Source organism: Tenrec ecaudatus, chromosome 7 (assembly GCF_050624435.1).
Source record: "Tenrec ecaudatus isolate mTenEca1 chromosome 7, mTenEca1.hap1, whole genome shotgun sequence".
Lineage (NCBI taxonomy): Eukaryota > Metazoa > Chordata > Mammalia > Afrosoricida > Tenrecidae > Tenrec > Tenrec ecaudatus.
Window position 1 is genome coordinate 84430359 of NC_134536.1, and position 20156 is coordinate 84450514.

The window sequence follows — 20156 nt, forward strand, 5'->3', positions numbered from 1 at the left end:
ACAAGTTTTGTCACCTCTTCTACACTGTAATTGTATGTGAGGAGCACAGTTTGGCTTTTGACAGTCAGTCCTCTGCACACATTAATCAAGTGTTTCCCGTGTTAGAGACCCTGGCTTAAATGCAGGACTACAAAAGTAAATTAGCTCATTTCTGACCTAAAGAAGCTTCCTCGCTAGTGTAGAAAAGGGCACAGTTAAGCAGAAGAGAAGTGAGCTGGCAAAGATTGCCCTTGTAGATCTATGACATGGATTTAGCAATCATGTTTGGGTTTTGCTTGTTTTTAATGATTTGTTTATATTTAAGGATTTATCTGACAATTTTTATCATTTGGCATTGTATTTTAAGTACATCGAAAACATTAGCAATTAAAATCTCACTCTGCTGCTTTGAAGGCAGTTCTTTCCCAGGAAGGGACGCAGTGCCATAAAAATCAGCAGCACCTGGAAAATCCAGGACACACGCTCCTAATCACAGGTTCCGAGGGGATGGCGTCATTTGCTCGCTCGCTCTCCGAGGACTGCAGTGGACTTCCGAGTGGAGTCTGGCCTTCTGTGCCGCAGTGAGTTTCATGCCCATGGAGGTAGCTCCAGAGCTTGCCAGCCCATCTCATCTGCACTCATTCCCCCAGGAGACATGTTTGATCACTGCCGCAGTAGCTCCCAGCAAAGGCCCCACGATTGCCTTTTTCATTTGATTTACACTCACGATTCATAGTCAGGCCTCTCCTTCCTGTGGGGTCAACTGAGCTTGCAGGAATCTAGAAAAGAAGGTAGGGGCGTTTTGCAGTCACGGTGAGGAAGCTGGCCGTGAACATAGTAGCAAGCTTAATCCGTTTCCATCTGAAAAACAATTGGCCTTAGGCAAGGGCTTTCTAATTGTGTAAGTCATTCTGTGTGTGTGTGTGTGTGTGTGTGTGTGTGTGCGCGCGCGCGCTCACGAGCCCATGCACATGTGCGCAGGCTGTGCATAAAGAGGACATTTTCAATCTGGGTAAAATGTAATGGATGAGCAGCACATGACAGTAGGCTTCGTCCCTGAAGACTTCCCAGAACAGAAGGCAGCTGTGTGGCCAGGCTGCTGTGAATCATTTGGAAAGGAGGAGTCTGTGTCCTGTGCCATACGATTTAAATGACAGCGGGGGCTGGGGGGGGGTTGTTAAACACTTCTCCCCCACTGCCCCCAATTCTCTATGGACCAGGAGTTCATTTCTTGTCCAGAATACAGCTTTTCATTTCATCCGTCATCTCTGGTGTCATTCAAAGACCAGGAATGACCCCAATGATCCAGAAGGCCCAACCGGGCCCCCTGCTGAGGGAGCAAACAAGAGCTGCTAAACCGTCCTTAGCCTTTAAATGGATGATCCGCCTTTAACAGGGCGTGTTGCCCTGGACAAGGGAACGCTAATGCTTTCCGTGGCTTCAGTGGATGGCAGGAAGTGTCCCAGCTCTGCTTTGGTGGCACGGCTCTCAGCAGGGCTGGTCGGGAGGCAGATTAATAGACTTCGCATATTGGTACCGTGCCTTTTTGCCAGGATATTTCATTCGTGTAAACACTCAACCCACTGTCATCTTGTTTAGCCACTTGACCCCAGTGATTTCCAATCCTGCTTAAAGTGCGGCAGCCGCGTGCGAGGGAAGGAGAGGCCCGGGTGGCCGGGCTCGGGGCGTGATGAGCTGCTCCTTTGCAGGCCTCGTCCTGGGGAGGGCGCTTCCACAGCAGCGGTGCTGACGGCCATTTCCCGGTTTGTTCCGCAGGTCACGGCCAGAGGCTTCGGGCCGCTGCTGCAGTTTGCCTACACGGCCAAGCTGTTACTCAGCAGGGAGAACATCGGCGAGGTCATCCGCTGCGCCGAGTTCCTGCGCATGCACAACCTGGAGGACTCGTGCTTCAGCTTCCTGCAGAGCCAGCTCCTGAACCGCGAGGATGGCCTGTTTGCGCGCCGCAAGGAGCCGCCGGCGTGCCCGCGCCCGCGCGAGGCCCGCGAGGACTCCGCCGGAGAGGAGGGCGAGGAGGAGGAGGACACGATGGACGCCGAGGCGGCGAGGATGCCCTGCCCCCGGGACCCGATGCGCCCGGAGCCCGTCCAGAACTTTGACGCTGCTGCCGCCGCGCCCCCGGCGGCGGCCAAGGAAGAAGCCCTGCTGCCCGAGCCGGACGGGCCAGCGCACATGCAGGAGGGCCCCGAGAAGGACGCGTGGACGCAGTACCCCCGATACAAGAAGTACCAGCTGGCATGCACCAAGAATGTCTACAGCGCATCATCCCACGGCACCTCGGGTTTGGCAAGCACATGCAGGGAGGACCACTCAGGCCACGGCCTCAAGCCAGGGCTAGCCGTGGGGCACATTAAAAGCGAGCCGCCCAGCGAAGAGCCGGAGGAAGAGAGCGTCACGCTCTGCCTGTCCGGGGACGAGCCCGATGTCAAGGACAGGGCGCCAGACGTGGAGATGGACCCGAAGCAGCCCAGTCCCGCCCCCGCCCCCGCCACCACCGCTGCCCCTGCCGGGGCCGCCTGCCTGGAGAGATCCCGAAGCGCGGCCTCCCCTTCCTGTTTAAGGTCTCTGTTCAGTATAACAAAAGGTGTGGAGCTGGCTGGCCTGCCCAGTACGTCTCAGCAGCACTTTGCCAGGGGTTCCGCGTGCCCTTTTGACAAGGGGATCGCTCAGGGTGGCCTTAAAACGGACTACCCCCCGTTCGCGGGGAATTATGGACAACCCCACGTGGGCCAGAAGGATGCAGCCAACTTCTCCCTGGGGTCCCCACTCAAGGGCCCCGGGCTGGAGGCTCTCTGCAAGCAGGAAGGCGAGTCGGACCGGAGAAGCGTCATCTTCTCCTCCAGCACTTGCGACCAAGTGAGCACGGTGGTGCACTCCTACACCTCCGGGGCGAGCGCTGCGGACAGAGACCTCCCGGAGCCCGTGCCAAAGGGTCTGTGGGTGGGAGCCAGCCAGGCCCTCCCCAGCGCCCAGGCCTACTCGCATGGCGGACTTATGGCTGACCACCTGCCAGGAAGGGTGCGGCCCAACACCAGCTGCCCGGTGCCAATCAAAGTCTGCCCCCGCTCGCCCCCCCTGGAGACCAGGACCAGGACATCCAGCTCGTGCTCCTCCTACTCCTATGCGGAGGACGGGAGCGGGGGCTCGCCCTGCAGCCTCCCGCTCTGCGAGTTCTCCTCCTCGCCGTGTTCCCAAGGAGCCAGGTTCCTGGCCACTGAACATCAGGAGCCAGGCCTGATGGCAGATGGAATGTATAGCCAAGTCCGGCCCCAGATCAAATGTGAGCAGTCTTACGGAACCAACTCCAGTGACGAATCCGGATCGTTCTCGGAAGCAGACAGTGAGTCGTGTCCTGTGCAGGACAGGGGCCAGGAGGTAGGGAACCCACCTACATTCAAAGCATATGACCCGCTCTCGCAGTCCTTGATGTGGACTGCGCCCTCTCCCTGCCCCTGCCTCTCCCAGGTGGTGCTTCTTGAAAGATGGTTGCCCAAAGGACTGTCTCCGGTGCCCTTGGAAACAGTGCACCTCCCGATGATTTTCAAACCGTATAGTTGGAGGGAGGGGGGCAGAGAGAAAGCCTAACCCATGTGAAGGATCCCTGGTGGTGCTGTAGGTTAAGTATTGGGGTGCAAACCACAAGGGCAGCAGTTCAAACCCACCGTCTGCTTCTTGGGAGAAAGATGAGACTGGTCTGCTCCTGTCCAGGTGTGTAGTCCCGGACACCCTAGGGAGCAGTTGTACTCTGCCCAGTGGGTGATGAGTCAACATCAGCTCCGTAACAGTGGGTGTTGGTGTAGGAAAGCATGCTCAGTCCTTCAAATGCCCACCGACCCACCTCCCTCCTTTTCCTCCATAACCCACACCCTTACCTGCTCTTAAAGGAACCCTTTGGCACATAATGGTTATTTGTTAGGCAGCTAACTGCAAGGGCAGCAGTTTGAAACCACCAGCTGGCTCCACTCCATGGGAGCACGGCGGGGCTTTCCACTCCTAGGAAGAGTTACCATGTTGGAAATCCATAGGGTCAGCCCTGCCCTGCCCTGTCCTGTCGGGTCACTGTGAATCGGCCTGGGCTCAATGGCAGTGCTGTAGTCTATCCTGCTCTTGACCCCATCGGTTGACAGAAAATGCAGGACCTGTTTAATACTGATGGATGGAAATAAGAGTGAACAGGTGCTTTCCCGGCACCGTTCAAGTTTTCTTCCACAGCAGATGACCCTGGCGCTGCCCTGTGTCTTTGAGGACACCCTGGTCCAAGATGGCCGCAGACGCACCCTACCATGTCACCCATCACCGTATCACAGACCGCATACGCTGAGTGGTCATCGTGAGAAGTGGGATGGAGTGGCCGTTCTGGTCCACACTGAAAGCTCTCTGCTTTTGAGGCCCAAACCCGCCACTGATCTTGTCTCACCATCCCTGGGAGAGCAGGGAGCAAGGCCCAAATGGCTGGCTGGCTGGCTGGAGAAAATAACAGAAGCCTTGGCTTCCCTCTCCACCAGCAACATGAGGTCCCCAGAAACATGCTGAGGGAGGTCCATGTCAGGATTTGGCAAGCAAGAAACAATCGTCAGACTGCCCCCGGGGTCTGAGACCTGCCACGGGAGCAGCAGGGGTGGGTGGGTGCTCGGGCACAAGCTCCAACTCCGAGCCTGTTTACACATAAAACGCAGGAAGACGTGAAGCAAGCGGGGCCTCCTTCAACCAGTGCCCTTGCCCCTCCCCCTACTACTCCCCCATTCCACCCCACCCCACCCCGGCCATGAAGGCAGTTTAGCCGGGCCTTGGCAAGCTGACCCTGAGTCCCAGGCAAAGTAGAGCTGTGCTCCATAGAGCTTCCGGTGGCTGGATTTTCAGAAGCGGTGTTCAGGCCTTGTTTTTGCAGTGCCTCCGGCAACTCAAGACTTCCAAACTTTGGGTTTGTAGCCGAGCTTATTAAACATGTGCACGCCTCCTCGTCATGGAGACCAGGTCTCCCGGTCACTAGACCAAACAGCAGGACTGCCACGTGGGGTGAAGTCATCGCTTACAACGCCTCATGCACTTGCTCAGCTGCTGCAAGGTTGGCGAGAAGCACACAAGGTTTCGTCTGGGCGTGTTTAGAGAACAGATCCCCAAAGCTCCCTGTGCCCGTTGGAAAAATGCCCTGTGGTCACTTCCTCTTCTCTGCTCACTACTCTGATCCCTGCTCTCCTGTTACTATCTGGCAAAAAAAAAAAATCCCAAAATACTTAAGTAATTGGATTTTTGCTAACAAGTCATGAAGGAAAGAAGTTTGACAGGGAACTGTTCCTAATCGAATGCCCCATGGCCCCTGAGTCTCGGGTTGTAGGACTGTGTCCAGGCCTCCAGCCAAACAGCCCGGTGTCCCTGACCTGCAGAAGATTGAGGTTTCGTGCACTTTCCTCACTCACTCACTCTCTGGCTCCAACATGCTGAGGTTTCTCAAGCAGAAGCCAGGTCGCTGGCTCTGGCTCTTCCAGTCAGGGGCAGCAGCCACTGTACCTCCTCTTTGTGTTTTCCTCCTCCTTGAAAGGAGTCCCTCCATTCTGCTTAACACTCACTGCCATCGAGTCCACGCCGACTCATAGCGACCCTATAGGATAGGGTAGAACTGCCCCTTAAGGGTTTCTGAGGACGGTAACTCCTAACAGAAGTATAAAGCCTCATGTTTCTCCTGAGGAGCAGCTGGTGGTTTTGAACTGCTGAGCTTGTGGGTAGTGGCCAAACACATAATGCACCACCATGTCAGCAGGGCTCCTTTTGAGACTTTTGTATATATGGTCAAGAAAGTGTCAGTATCAAATAAGTCTCCTTTTGGCTCTCTTTTTCCCCAAAAGAGCTTAAAGTCACTTCTTGGAACTAAAAAGCCCAACCCCCCAGCCCCAGTAGGAGCACCTGTGTCTTCACTGTCGTCACCAGCATCTCCCAGAGCCAAGAGTTCTACACTCAGAGCAGTGACAGCTCAGTCCTGAGGGCATCTGATGGTAACAGGACTAAGTCTGTGTCTTCATTTCCCTCTGTGAGAGGCGCCAGGTTTGCAGATGAAACGGGGAAGTCGAGCTGATTCTGCCTTGATCTGCTTTCATAAGAAGTCCAGGTGCCTTCTCTTCCACACGATCCCCAGAGAAAGAGTAGTGTGAGGAACCAAGAGTTTCTAGCTCTTGGCGGCCACCGGTTGGGTATGTCAGCTGGCAGGTCTGTATTTCTCCCCAGTATCTCTTCTGTTCTCTCTCTAGAAGCCAGATGTCAAGGCAAACAGGTGTTAAACCAGAATCTAGCCCTTCACCATGGAATCCATTCTGATGCTGAGAGACTCAACCTCGGTGTCCCAGGCTGTCGGCCTCCATGGGAGGGGTGGCTGGTGGCTTTAAACCCTGGGCCCAGAATGTAGCAGTTCAACATTGAGATCCGTTGAAGTCTGTAAGATGTTGTAGTTCTGCCATGCTGAGTCACACCTCCGTCAACTTCACTCACCATCTTCCCGAGCTTCTCCTTAGCTTTGAAAGTAGCGTCAATTCCTCCACCAGCCAGCAGCTTCTTGAACATCCTTGTTTTAAGACTAAAGCATAGCAGACCAGACTTGACCGGCTTTCTCTGTGTGTGCCCGCACTCACACACATGCACGCTCACATTTTAGAGTTTTGCGTTTTCTCTTTAATGGCATGATAGCATATACTTAATTACTCGGCAACATCGCTATCCATTGTGTGCATGCCCCTAGTTACTCATTACAAAGCTACTGGTTGCTCCTTTGATGCCCATGCTTGCCCTAAGTCACAGCCATTGCCTGTCAACACAACACTCGGGGTGCCCGTTTGCTCCCCTCTTCTAAATATCGCTGCAGCAAGCATGTTTGTGGATGTGTTTCAGTAGTCATGCCGGTAGTGGGCTAAAGAGACGGATGGATCAAATACTCCTGATTACCTTTCCCACAGGTGGAGCAATCAGCATTAGCTGTCAGCAGCCTAGAGGATCGTTTTCCTTCGGCTCTTGCTGGTGTGCTTGCCATTCTAATTTTTGCCAATCTGGTAGGCAGTGAATGGCGACCCATGCATTTCCCTCGCTGCTAATGATTTGGTATCTCTCGTTTATGTGTTCGCTGTTCTTATTTCCTTTCTGTGAATTGCTTTTTTTTTTCTTCTTTTGGGTGGGTTGTTTTTTTTTTTAAGCAATGTACAGGAACTTTAGTCCTGTAATTAGGAATCAAAGTCCTTTCTCATAAATGTTGCCTTTATCATCTTCCAGTTTTATGGTATCTTTGTTGTGTAAACCATAAATCTTAGGCAGTCAAATTAAGAGTCTTTTTCTTTTATGACTTGTGAGTTTACCATATGGAGAAGTCAACTTGGGAGTTTTTAAATTTCAAATGATTTTTTTAAATTAATTAAGTCACATTAAGTGAAAGGAGGGGAGGGGGGAAGGCCACAAAATAGCATGCACTAAAAGGCCCTAATTTGTTTCACAACTATATCTGCTATAAATAATAAAAGCAGTGTAGAGAATAAGATAAAAACAAGCAAAATTGGGGGCAGTAAGCTATCGGAAAAGTTTCACTTCTGTGTATTTTAATCTTTGTCTATACATACATCTAAAACGGAGTCCTCCTGCCACTGTAATTAAGCACCTTCCCACTAACAAAAGGTCAGCAGTTCGAACCCCCAGCTGTTCCACAGAAAATAAAATGTAGCAGTCTGTCTCTAAAAATGTTCAGCCCTGCAAACCCTGTGGAGTAGTTCTAAAAGTCAGAATCATCGGGTGTATCTAATATAAGGTCATTTTTGTCTGTTATAATCCACATACCATAAAATGTACCCTTTTTAAATGCAGTTCCGTGGTTTTTAAACCTGTAACTATTATTACCATCGATTGTCAAGTATTTGCATCTCCCCCTAAAAAAACACTCCCATTATCAGTGGCTTGCCCCCTCCCCTCAGAGCCCCACAAAACCCAAACCGAACCCACCCCAAGGAGTTGATTTCAACACTTCACAGCCCTATGCAGGGCTTCTGGGACCGTAAACCTTACAAGAGCAGATGGCCTCCTCTTTCTCCCTCAGACTGACTGGTGGGTTTGAACGGCTGAACCTGTCTGTGGCTAACAGTCCAGCACACCCATACCTGACAGCACCACCAGGAAACCACTACTATGCTTTCTTTCTCTCTACATACATCTCCAGAGAATTGGATCTCATAATGTGCAGGCTCTGGGTCTGACTTCCTTCACTTAGCATTGTGTTTCCAAGTTCATTGTTTGTCATTGCCAAATAATACTCCACGGGGTGGCTATGCCCGATTTATGAATCCAGTCACTGATGAATGACCATGTGAGCTGTCCCTACTTTCTCACTGTTCGTGTAACGCTGCTGCTTCATGGACGCACACTTCCTGTTCTCTCAGTCCATTTCTAGAGGAACCCCTGGCTAAACCATTTGAGAAATTGCCAGATTGTTTCCCAAGGCAGGAACTCGCCATTTTGTATTCCTGCCGACAATGTAGGAGGGACCCAGCGCGCTCAACAACGTTGGTTATTGTTCATAGTTTGAGGCTAGCCATCCCAGCAGAGGCATATCTACGGAAAGTAGCGGCTGGGGCAATTAGTTTTAAATTGCTGCATAATTTCTCACAGCTGGTGATGGAGACTGATAACAAATGCCCCGCTCTGCGCCCGCTCCACCCCAGCCCCCACCCCAGTGGCTGTGAGGCGCCTACTGTACCTGCCATTCCCAGGGACACCCCTACAGCCTGATCGGTTCATGTACAAAATTTGAACATTATTAAAAAGTCACAGCATGTTCCAAGTAGTACGCTTTTGGTGGTGAGACAATTTTATAATTTAAGCATTTCTCATTGCAGGTTTTAGTAAAGAATTGCTAGAAAGATAGTTGATTTGCACAGCCACTGCTCACACTGATTGAACTTGTTTTCATTGTGTGTGTGTGTGTGTGTGTGTGTGTGTGTGTGTGTGTGTGTGAGAGAGAGAGAGAGAGAGAGAGAGAGAGAGACAGAGAGAGAGAGAGACAGAGAGAGAGAGACAGAGAGAGAGAGACAGACACCCAGGGAGGGAAACAAAACAGAGAGATGAGGTCTCAGGTGAGGGCAGACCTGGTAGAGAAGAGGCAGGTCTAAATCTCACCCTTCCCACCTCAAAGCCGACTTCCAGAAACTGTCATTGGTGAAATTTTTACAACTGTATTTGTCATGCTTTTAGAAGTGCCTGTAATTGGCCTATAAATAAAAGACCTTGCTGGGTGGCCGTAATTCTAGTTACACAATGTTTTTCCCATTTCACGGAAGAACTTTCTTGGCATCTGGGGTGTCAGAGCATGCTGATACGAGACAAGGAAAGATAGATAGGACTGGTTACAGAAATCATGACCTGAATAGCTCATCGATAAGGCAATTAAAACTTTTCACGTACTTTCTCCCTCTGTGCTGTCCCGCCAGTCTCCAGAACCACCCCGTAAGCTAAGAAGGGCAGATCTTCTCTCCCTTGGACTCAGATCCTCAAAGGCCTTCAGCAGAAAGACCGGTTCATTCTAGTTCAGCCCTCTGCTGAGTGGTCACCACAGCACCCCAGACATACATCGTGAGGCCTCCATCTGCAGGGTAACAAGCTCCCCGGGTGATTCTTACTGACCCCTTACAGATTACTCGTGATTCTTGGGTGTTTGCGCTTTCAAGCGCACCTCTAGGTCTTGTGACAGGGTCGGTTCTGGTTCTAAGGTGGACACGAGGAGCGCTAGTGGCAGCATAGGGGTCACAAGCAGGGCTGCTAGCTGCAAGGTCAGCAGTTCTGAAACCAGCCGTTCTCGGGAGAACGACGGGGCTTTCTACTCCCGGAAAGAGTTCGTCTTGGAAACCCACAGGGGCAGTGCTACCCTATCCTGTAAGGTCACTATGGGTCGGCATGGACTGGGGGGAGCAGAGAGGCTGGCGATGCAAATTCCCAGCAGGGTCCAGCTGAAATGAAGCAGTGAAAAGCCCTATCTGCCTGAACTCACACAGCTCATTAATTGCAGGTGCCTGAGTAGATCCCAGGTGGCCTGGGTTTATTCCAGAAACCATTCCAGAGAAGAGGGTGCGAGGTGGAATTGTGCTGGGCACATTTCCGGGAGGAAAGATCTTGTCATTAGCCTCTCCCTGAGCTGGCCACCCCCACACCAGCAGGCACAGTGCCACCATGGGGCCAGGGAGCGCCTTGACATGCCACCCTAACAATCCACAGGACTCCCAAGGGCCCGGGAGGCGCAGCAGTGGGAAAGGTTGAGTCTGCCTCGGGGGTCTGGGGTTCGATTGACCCTGCCCGCTTCTTTCCTGAAGGAACGTCTAGTAATAATCCCCAAAAGGAGACAGGAAAATATTCACAGAGCACCTTCCACTGGGATTTCTGGAGGAAGGTAAAAGCTTGTTTTCAGCTTACTGTAAAGCCTGCAGGCCCAGTCTTCTTCGCCAGCAACCCACACGCAGCACCCCCAAGACCCCGGCCACTGAAATGTGAGTTAATAGACCACGGAGAGGGAGATAGACCGTCTGCTGACGGCTCTGCAATGATGTGCAGCGAGAACAAAGATCCCAGGGAAATCCATGGTTTGAGGCTGTGGGGGGCCGTTTCCACTTCTCATTTTGAGTTTTCTGCAAAGAAGCTCTCATGGGAGGAAGAGGTGATGGCTTGGGCCGCAGTGTGGGAATCGTCATTAGCAGGGGGAGAGAGGCGGAGAACTGACTTCTGCCGGGTGAGCCCGCAGAGCTGGCGTCCAGGTTCAGCTGTGGCTTGCCCCATCAACCGTGCCCACCCGCTCGCTGGCTCGCTCGAGACAGCTCGCAGGGAGGCTTATTGAAGTTTCACTCACATCCAGGTGCCACTGCTTCCTCCCACCCTCCGTCTGCCCCTGGCTCGGGGTCCCACAGCACACTGCAGGGGTCATCTGTGTCCCATGAAACTGAGCCCCCTGCCCCCTGGTATCCCTGAGGCCAATGCTGTCCCAGTACTGAAGCCATATTCTGGGCTGATGCTGTGCTCCAGCAGGAAGAGAAGAGTCAGCGAGCTGGGCCAAGCCACCGGTCACGGCACAGGCAGCGGCCCCTGACTGAGTCTCTACTGAGCTTCAGGTGGCAGCCTGGCAGCCTCTCTGCAGTGGAGAAATTGACGCTTGCCTTCTTAATTGGAGTGGCACCTGGTGGGCTGTCTGTCGCCGGAAGCCATTCCCACAGGTGATGCTGATGGTTGGTGAGGCACATGATCTTGTCAGGTGGGGTGTGTTGAGCTGTTTATGAGAGTCCGGTGAATAAAAAGTAAACCACTGCTGAGAAGAGAAATCCTGAGAGAAGTGTACGTAGAGATGACGGCTCAGCTGTCAAGCCCTCTTGGACCTATTCACTCTTCAATAACTCACCAAAAGAAAGGGATGTGCTTTGACTTCCAGAGTCACAGAGCCTTATCTGACTTTCCATCCAGGCGTCCCCTACCTGGTGCAGATAGTTAACCTGTTCAGCTGCTGACAGAAGGGGTGGGGGGTGTTGGCATCTTCTCAGGGATGACTCTGGAAAAGGGGCTTAAAGACCTGCTTTCAAAAAATCAGGCTTTGAAACCCTTGTAGTGCGCGTTTCTCCGCTGATACACACAAGCGGCTCCTGAGTCAGAATCTACTGACTGGTGTGGGGAAGGGAAAACACATGGGTCCCATAAATGGAAAGTTCAAAACGTGTGAGACAAGTAAAGGGGGCCAGGTTTGCTCCTGATCCCCAGGAAAGATGTTCATGTTCCTGGAACGGACTCTGAAGCAGTAACCTGGTAAAACCATCGCTGTGTCTTTCCAGGAACACCTACGGTGTCCCTTTTCCTAAGTCAGTGTCACGTCTCCTGTCTTAGTCTGGGTTCTCTAGAGAAGCAAAATTCATGAAGCTTAAAAAATGCATGAAGCTTATGTATGTATATATATATAAATAGATATATATATAGAGAGAGAGAGAGAATGGGTGTCCAGGAAATGGCTCACACAGTTGTGGAGGTGAGCCTCTCCGGCTACTGAACACCATAGGCAGGAAGATGACGGGCTTACTGCTGCAGAGGCTGATGAATCCCAGGTCAGCAGCTAAGATGGGAGGCAGCTGGCAACTCCCGGGATCAGCTAACTGCTGGCTCAATCCCAACAAACTAGAGGTCAGTAGACCAGAGGAAGGCTCCTGCCCCAGCAAAAAGCAAGCAAGCTGTCACACAGTGTCCACTTATATTGAAAGCAGACCCTCCAGGAGATCTCACCATGGGGATTACTACATCTCAACTGCCAGACCACTGAGAGCCCTGGCGCAGCCAAGCTGACCCAAACTTTAACTGTCACCAGGACATTTTAAAAGAAACACAAGGCGCGGGGTTTGTTCTCAGTAGTTGTTTCCACCATCACCACCGCCCCGCCATGGAAGAACGTCTGTGGCTGAGGACTGTGTTACTTCCCTTTGGCCTCTTGAAAAAGCAGCTGGAGTTACAAACAACTCTGCTGGGATTTATATGGCCTTTTGCTTCAAGGACTTCGAAACTAGCGTTGTTGGCTTTTCCTTTTACCTGTCAACCCTCTGTCCTGCTGCCCTCTGTGTTAGATTCACCGTCTGAATGGTTTTAAGTACCGTGGCTCTTGGTATAGAAGCCCTTTTGACTCCCTATGGCCCGAGCTACTGGTATATTTTCTTTCTGAAAATAAGTAAACAGTTTAGAGCGGCAGCAGAATTGCTTTGTTGCCAGCAGGTTGGGGCAGGGGGCGGGGAGGGGGGACTCCACAAGCCTCCGTCTGCCGCACCTCTCTGTGCAAACAAGGCTCCGGCCCGCTGTTGAAGCCTCCGTGCCTCTGACAGACAGGCCTCTGTGTGAGTTAGGCTCCGTGCAGGATCTGAGTGTCTCGTTCGTTGTCCTCAGGGCAGAAGGGGGACTCAGACATTCTTTCATATCAGTCTAAGCCCTGTGCAAACACAGCCCCATGACAAAGCCCTTTCCCGGCCGGTAACAAGGAGCCGTTTGTGCTGGCTTCCGCCGTTAGCAGTTGGAGTCGGGCGGAGCTGACAGTGGTGCAACGTGCTCTGTCGCAATATTGCTTCCTTGGGCCAAAACTTTACAGGTGTCGTAGGGCAGAGTTCACCATGTGGAAGTTGTGTCCGGCGCCACTGGGCGCCTTCAGCAAATGCCACGTCGAGCAGGCTCGTGGCAATGAAGTAATCACCCAGGCGCAGCAAAGCCAGATGATGGTTATGTTTGCCTGTGTGTGTGTGTGCCAGGATCCGGACTCCTCTCTGCCTGCATCTGATGCAACCGTAGCTTAGGGGGAACTAGCTTTGCCATGGCTCCCCTGGAGGGCACGGCTTCACCGCCAGCGCACAGCACAGCGCCTCCGAGGGCTGCCTCCCCTCACGTGGCAGTAACTCCGCGTGTCAAGCCCAGGGCTTCCGATGACTCGACTTCCCATTGCCGAGCCTCCTACCCCCGCCGCTGTGCTGGCCAGTGTGGTAGCCACGAGCCACACACAGCACCGTGTGAGTGCTTGAAAGGTGGCCAGGCTGAAGTGAGGGTGAGGTGCTGCCCGAAGTGAAGCGCCTTCCTGCCTCTTGCAGATAGGCTATGTTATGGAAATGAATGTGACCTACTTCTTTGTACTTATTAAAAAGGTTGACATCATATGGGGCTCGCACTGAATTGGCATTGGACAGCACCAACCGCTTGAAGGAAATTTTTAGATCTGCGACGCCATCTGCTGGCATACTAAAGCAGATTCGAAAGTAAGCGAGGCTTGAGCAGTCAGCTCTAGAAAGCGCTTCAAAGGGTTCTTGGCCTAGCAGCACCCAATCTTCCTTTTCCCAGGGGCTTTAGAAACAGGACCAGAACTGAACCGTGGAGTCCTGAGCCTTCATAGATCATGAGCAAGAGGCTTAGGAAAGCGTAGCGAGTGACATGTGATGAAGATGCAGGCCTGCATCCTCGACCTCATCAAGCTCACTGCCAAAGAGTGCATTCCAACTGACAGTGGCCCCATAGGATAAGGCAGAATTGCCCCTGTGGGCTTCTGAGATAGTAATTATTTATGGGAGTGGAAAGCCGCCTCTTTCACCCAGAGCGCCTGTGGGTGCTGAGGGCACCCTAGAGGCAGCGCTGAGGTCCACATCTCACCTCCTGCACTTGTGCCTGCCACCTGGGCCCCTGTCGTCCTTGGTTATTTGTGTTAGGCAGGGTGCTCTAGAGAAACAAAACCAGGACACACATGATTTTATGTATATAAAAGAATAATTTCATTTAGGGAGAAGCAATGCAACAGCTAATTCGTCCACACAGCACTGCCAAGGGCTCAATTCAAGTCACTTTCGTGGAACAGTTGATATACTGAAAGTCCTTCCAACTCACACTTGCTGCTGGTCCAAGGTCAAGGAAATAGAGTCTGCCTACAGGCCAAGACGTAGCAGAGGCCAGTAGCACAGTAGTAGAGAGAGGCAGGTCGTGAGGGAGCCTCCAGAGTGGCATTGCACCACAATCTGATCCCCGACCCATGGGTTAGCTCACTCTATGGTCGCTCAGCACACAGTTGAGGCAGAGCAATTCACTCAGGCAATAGTACGCTGGTCCGATTACCAAGGAGAAAGGCTGGCCTTGGAAAGTCATTTTTCTCAATTGCCCTCTAATCCAGCTGTGACCTTGATTGACAAGCTAACCTCCACCCACAGGTTCCTATGAGAGCCAGTTTGACATGGAAAAAAAATCACAGAATCCTTAATATCTCTAACCAAGCCATAGTGTTGTAACCAGGCTAACAGAGTCCAGGGAGAACATCCATCCTTTTGGACATCCAGCTCTTAGGAGAATGTAGACCTGCATTGACTTGCCAAGAGTTTAAAAATAGGAATCTTCCTGAGAGGAAATCGTACCTGCATTTTAACCTCCAAAAATAGTGGCTTAAGACAACAATCGGAACCATGCCTCACTTGCAGTTTCTATGTATCAGGAATTTGAAGATCATCCATCTGGAATATTTTATGAGGTTGAAGTCCTACATTGAAAATAGCTCATTCATGTGCCTAGCAGGTTGATTCTGATTGTTGGCTGGCGGCTTCAATTCTTCTCCAAGTTGGCACCTCCAAAAAACTATTTGAGAGTCCTTAAGGCGTGGCAGCCGATGTCCCCAGAGTGACCAACCTGCAACATCAAAGAGCAAGCTGCAGTGCCTTTTGTTAAGTAGCCTCAAAAGTCACACACCGCTGCTCCGACATGCTGTTGGTCAAGAGGCAGCAGTGGCTATCACTGGACAGAAGAACGTCGTTACCACATCGTGAAAGAGCATGAGAGATGGAACGACTGCTGAAAGCACAAGCTGTCAAATTCCCAACACTGGCATAGAACTGAGGCCCAAAGTGACGATCCCATTTTGTAGATATGGAAATTGAGGCTCAGAGACATACAGTATCTTGCGTGAGATATGCTCTTTGGTGAGAAGGACCAAAGCCCAGCTCCCTGGATACCTAGCCCATGCTGATACTGTCTCCTCAAATTGATCTCCTTTAATTGCTCTTCTCCTGGAGGTGGGAATCATCTTGTAACTTCATCTTTTCAGCTCCCTCAGGGTAGACGACCCTCCAACCAAGCCTATAAGTTGTCATGTTATTCAGTTGAGATTCTGTGTCCTGTGGAAGTAAGTTTCAACTGAGTATAATACCAGATCCTTTGATTTTAAAAAAATGCAGAGCAAGAAAAGAAATAATTCCCACTTTCCAATATTTTACATGCCGTTTGCCTCAGAAATCTCAGGAATGTTAACCCAGTGTGTTTTGTGTTTGAGTGAATTATCCAAAGACTATTGTATTAGTAATTAAAGAAGTCATCATTGCTGGCCTCCAGTGGTTTCCTTATTACTTGATCTTCTTTTCAAAAAGAGGTGTTAGCATTTTTTGGTGTTCTGCCTGTCAACATTGAAACCATATTCCCAGTCGCGGTCATATTCTGTTATTCTTACTTCCAGGTCAAACTTCCCTTTCCTGTCGATCAGATCACAGACCTTCCAAGGAACGATTTCCAGATGATGATTAAGATGCACAAGTTAACCTCAGAACAGTTAGAGTTCATTCACGATGTCCGGCGGCGCAGCAAGAATCGCATCGCGGCCCAGCGCTGCCGGAAGAGGAAACTGGACTGTATTCAGAACTTAGAATGTGAAATCCGAAAATTGGTGAGTTGACCAGGGCTGACCTAGTGGTCTGGTGTCATGTTGCAGCACGGGAGGCCATTGCAGACAGAAGCGTGTCACCCTTCAGGGAAGATGTGATTTCTTTTTAAGATGAGGTCGGATTAATTTTAAAATATCTAGGTCTCGGCAGCAACAGTAGCTTTATGTCTGTGCTGTGTGTGTGATATTTTCACTTGCAGTGTGTCCATAGATAGCACACACATGTAATGCACAAAGCACACACAGGAAATGAATGCATCTGTGTGTTCTTTGTGTAAAAACATGGCAATAGCATGTCCATTTTCTGTTTTCAGCCATACGTATCGAACTCGTCCTTGTGTCTGGTTTTGTCTTCTACTCCGTTCGTCAGAATAGCATATACTAGGCGTGAGTTCGTGCCTCTCTGGACCAGGCCCTCTGAACTGTTCTCATGGGTTATCTCACTGAACCCTCCCATCAACCTTACACTGTAGGTGCTACTTTATTCCTATTGACAGCAAAAGACGGCAGCAAAGAAAGGTTAGCTCACTTTCCTGCATGTGGTGGAGCTTGAATACCAACCCGCTCATTTGATTCCAAAGCCTGTGGCTTTTTGGGTTGGTTTTTTGTTTTATCATTCTTTCCCCTGCCTCTCTCTTGGCAGAAGCATCTAAGGTAGAGAGTGGGCACAAGCCCTTCCAAGCCCCAGGCCCCTGGCTTAGAAACTGCACACTTACTCCTGCCGCCTCTCCGCCATGCTCTCAGGGTTTGTTGCAGGGAACAGACCCCCAGCTCCCAAACGCCTTTGTCTTGGTCACCAACCTTCCCCTTGACTAGCCGTCTGGAGCTTTGTGAGGAAAACACGGACAGCCCCTAGCTCTGCACTGGCCTGTGAAAGGTGTCCACCTCCACCTTGCAGCCGAAGACCACATACTGTGGCTGCAGTTTACACCAAGACTCTCACTCTCAGCCGCACCCTCTGCCTCTTGGGAAGCCACTGTCCTAAGGAGAACCCAGAGAGCAAGGAAAAGATGTTCGCAAAGCACGGGGAAAGGGCACATGTGACCCAGGTCGTCCTGGGCCTTGCGGTCTCTTCTTATTTAAAAACATAAAATAAAGCAATGCAACCAAGCAGGGAAAATGTGCAACATTCAGCAAGTCTCGTCATCTACCAATAAAACCCAAGCTCCTTAACAAGACATGCCCTGCCCCCATGGTGCAGTCCGTACCCTCACCGCCACCTAGGCCGGGCTGCCTCTAGCAGAGCCAGACCATGCGGCGGCAGCCCGCTCGCCAGCTGTCCCGTGCCTTGTCAATGGTGCCTGTGGGTTCCTGCCGTCTTTTTCTTTCCTGGCTTCTTCCTTTGAGAGTCCGCTCAAGTGTCAGCTCTCTGGGAAGCCTACCCTCCCTGAGTCCCCAAGTTTGGCCGAACATCTGCCCTTGAACCCCCATCCTAAGTTGGCTCAGTGTGTATTACATTCCCATCAGGAAGTTCACTGCAGCCTGCATCCACCTGGTGGGACTGAGTGGAACCACCTCAAGAGAAGACATCCCAGGCTGTCCCCTTTCCAGAAGCAGATCCAGACCCCGTGGATCTGCTTCCGAGTGAACACAATGCGAGGAGCAGGTTTGAACCATTGGCCTACGGGGTGAGCAGCCCGATTCTTAAATGCTGCCCCTCCAGGTCTCTGTTGTGGAATTCTCTGTGTGCACCTGCTGCCTGTCCCTAGCCTCTGGATTCCTCAAACAGTGACCAGCACTTAGGCACCTCCGAGCTCCCTGTGTCCATTGTGCAGGTCTGTTGCCTTAAAATATCCTGGAAATTGGGGTAATTCTGGTGATGGAATTATGGATTTTTTCCCCTTCTTAAAATGTTCTTAAAGCTGTCCTCGCAACAAATTAACATTCCCAGCCTAAGGAAGTGCGGCATTCCCGTGGGTGGGAGTGAGTCTTCTACAAACCTGCTTGGGCCTGGGTAGGGACTCAGGCCATTCTGAGCCATGGAGCAGGGGGAGCCTCCAAAGCCGGGGCCCACACCTCATCCTAGGTCCTGCCCGGCTGTTCCTCTTCTCTGATCACCTACCGAAAGAGAGAACTGGTGCGTGTGGGAGCCCATTGCCTCCCCGCAGAAAGTAGGCATGGAGGGTGTTGTCCCTCATGGTCCAGATTGACAGGTGACAGGACCAGAGCGTCCACACCTATACCTTTTATTCCACCAAGGCGTCCACCCACTATGTGTTTTGCCTCTAACATGGTACCCGTGCCCCCCAGTGTCACACTACCCAACAAGCCAGGTGGGCATGGATTTATTTTGTGGCAGGATCCCCAGGGCATGGTGATTGCATTTATTGAACTGAAAGGTCAGCAGTTCAAAACCACCAGCTGCTCCATGAGAAAAAGATAGAGCTTTCATCTCCCACGAAGAGTTACACTGCAGCGGTTCTCAACCTGTGGGTCACGACCCCTTTGGAGGTTGAACAACCCTTTCACAGGGGTCGCCCAATTCATAACAGAAGCAAAATTACAGTGATGAAGTAGCAACAAAAATAATGTTACAGTTGGGTCACACAACATGAGAAACTGGATTGAAGGGTCACGGCATGAGGAAGGTGGAAAACCACTGCGTTACAGACTCAGAAACGCAGAGGGGCAGTTAGTTCTACCCTGGCCAATAAGGGTGCTGTGAGGCCGAATCCATTCAAGGCAGTGAGTTTGGTTGGACGTCTTGGTAGTAATCTGTGGTGAACAATTCTACATTCTCCCCATATCTGAGATCTGGCTTCTAGACATGGCTGGCTTCTGCCTTTCTCCCAACCCACCCCCACCCCAACCTTCCTACAGAAGCAGAGCCTCTTCTCCAAATTGTGTTCCCAGTGGGGGTGACATACCTAGTAAGCAAAGTAAGCATGGACTTGCTGGTGCTTACCTACTAATCTGTAGTGAGATCAGTTTCACTACTACTTACTTAGACCAAGCTGCAGTGAACAGTTTCACTTGTTTCCTATAAAAGATCAGGCGAGCCTAGCTGCTCACCACCTGCTTACCGTGCTTACTGGGTGCCCACCCTGGTCCCGCTCCCCAGGGCTGGACAGGCTCTGCCTGTTGTAGTGGGAGGGTGCACCCCACACAGCCAGCAGTCAGGCCCACACACCAGCAGTATGCTCCCTCTCACGCCGGCTCGCCCGCCGCCACGCGGCTTCTGCAAACCCGCATGATGTATTTCTCTCAAGTTACACTGTACATCTGTTTATTTTTCATTTTTAAAACATGTTTTCTTGATCAATTTATAAATATTTTAGCAGGTGCCCTTTCCCGTGTAAATCTCTCAGACACACATGCCCACGCCTCCTGCCAGATTGCACTCGCTCCCTGCACGTGCCATTCCCATGGGGAGACCCAGCCTCGCTGCCGTCCTGTGCCTTACCTCCCGCCACCCACCCCCACTTCCTTTGCTCACCCATCCTCACCTCAATACCCCTCACCCACTCCCCTGCTCTTGTACAGGCTGCTGCCCTTGTCCCAGTCTGTCTAGCATGAGACACACACACACACCACACACCCCGCTGTGTCCCTCAGGCTTGGATGGCAAACCCTCAGCCCCTGTCTCTCTCAGGTGGACAGCAAGCTATGGTAGGTAACACAACCTCAGTGGGGTTTACCAGCGAGGAGCGCCTCCCAGACACCTCTGCCTGCTCTTCCGCTGTGGGGAGACTGCCTGACTGCCCTAGAGAGCAGGGCCAGTCTGGAGAGGGAACTGGGGTTAGCTCAAGCGCTAGGAAAAGCGAGGATGGTCTCTTGTTTCTGTTTTTCCACCATTTCATTAAGGATTGGTTGTGGTTGTAGTGTGAATGCATTTCCCATTGGACCACTTAGGCACACTGTCTTCACTGGGTCAGCCCCAGTCCCTGGGTTCCCTGCTTCTGTTCACACAGCTGTCCTGCCCTCCGCCTTCTGAACTTTGCCTAGGGGCGAAGGCTGCCTGAGG

At 51.6% G+C, this 20156-nt stretch overlaps 1 protein-coding gene across 1 annotated transcript in view; it reads left to right on the forward strand.

The window, feature by feature from the left end:
• BACH2 (BACH transcriptional regulator 2) overlaps window positions 1-20156 on the forward strand; it is a 436126-nt gene that overhangs the window by 408410 nt on the left and 7560 nt on the right. The window contains exons 5-6 of the mRNA XM_075554764.1: window positions 1756-3372; window positions 15989-16195. Coding sequence (XP_075410879.1) covers window positions 1756-3372; window positions 15989-16195 — 1824 coding nt within the window. The remainder of the gene's footprint in view (window positions 1-1755; window positions 3373-15988; window positions 16196-20156) is intronic.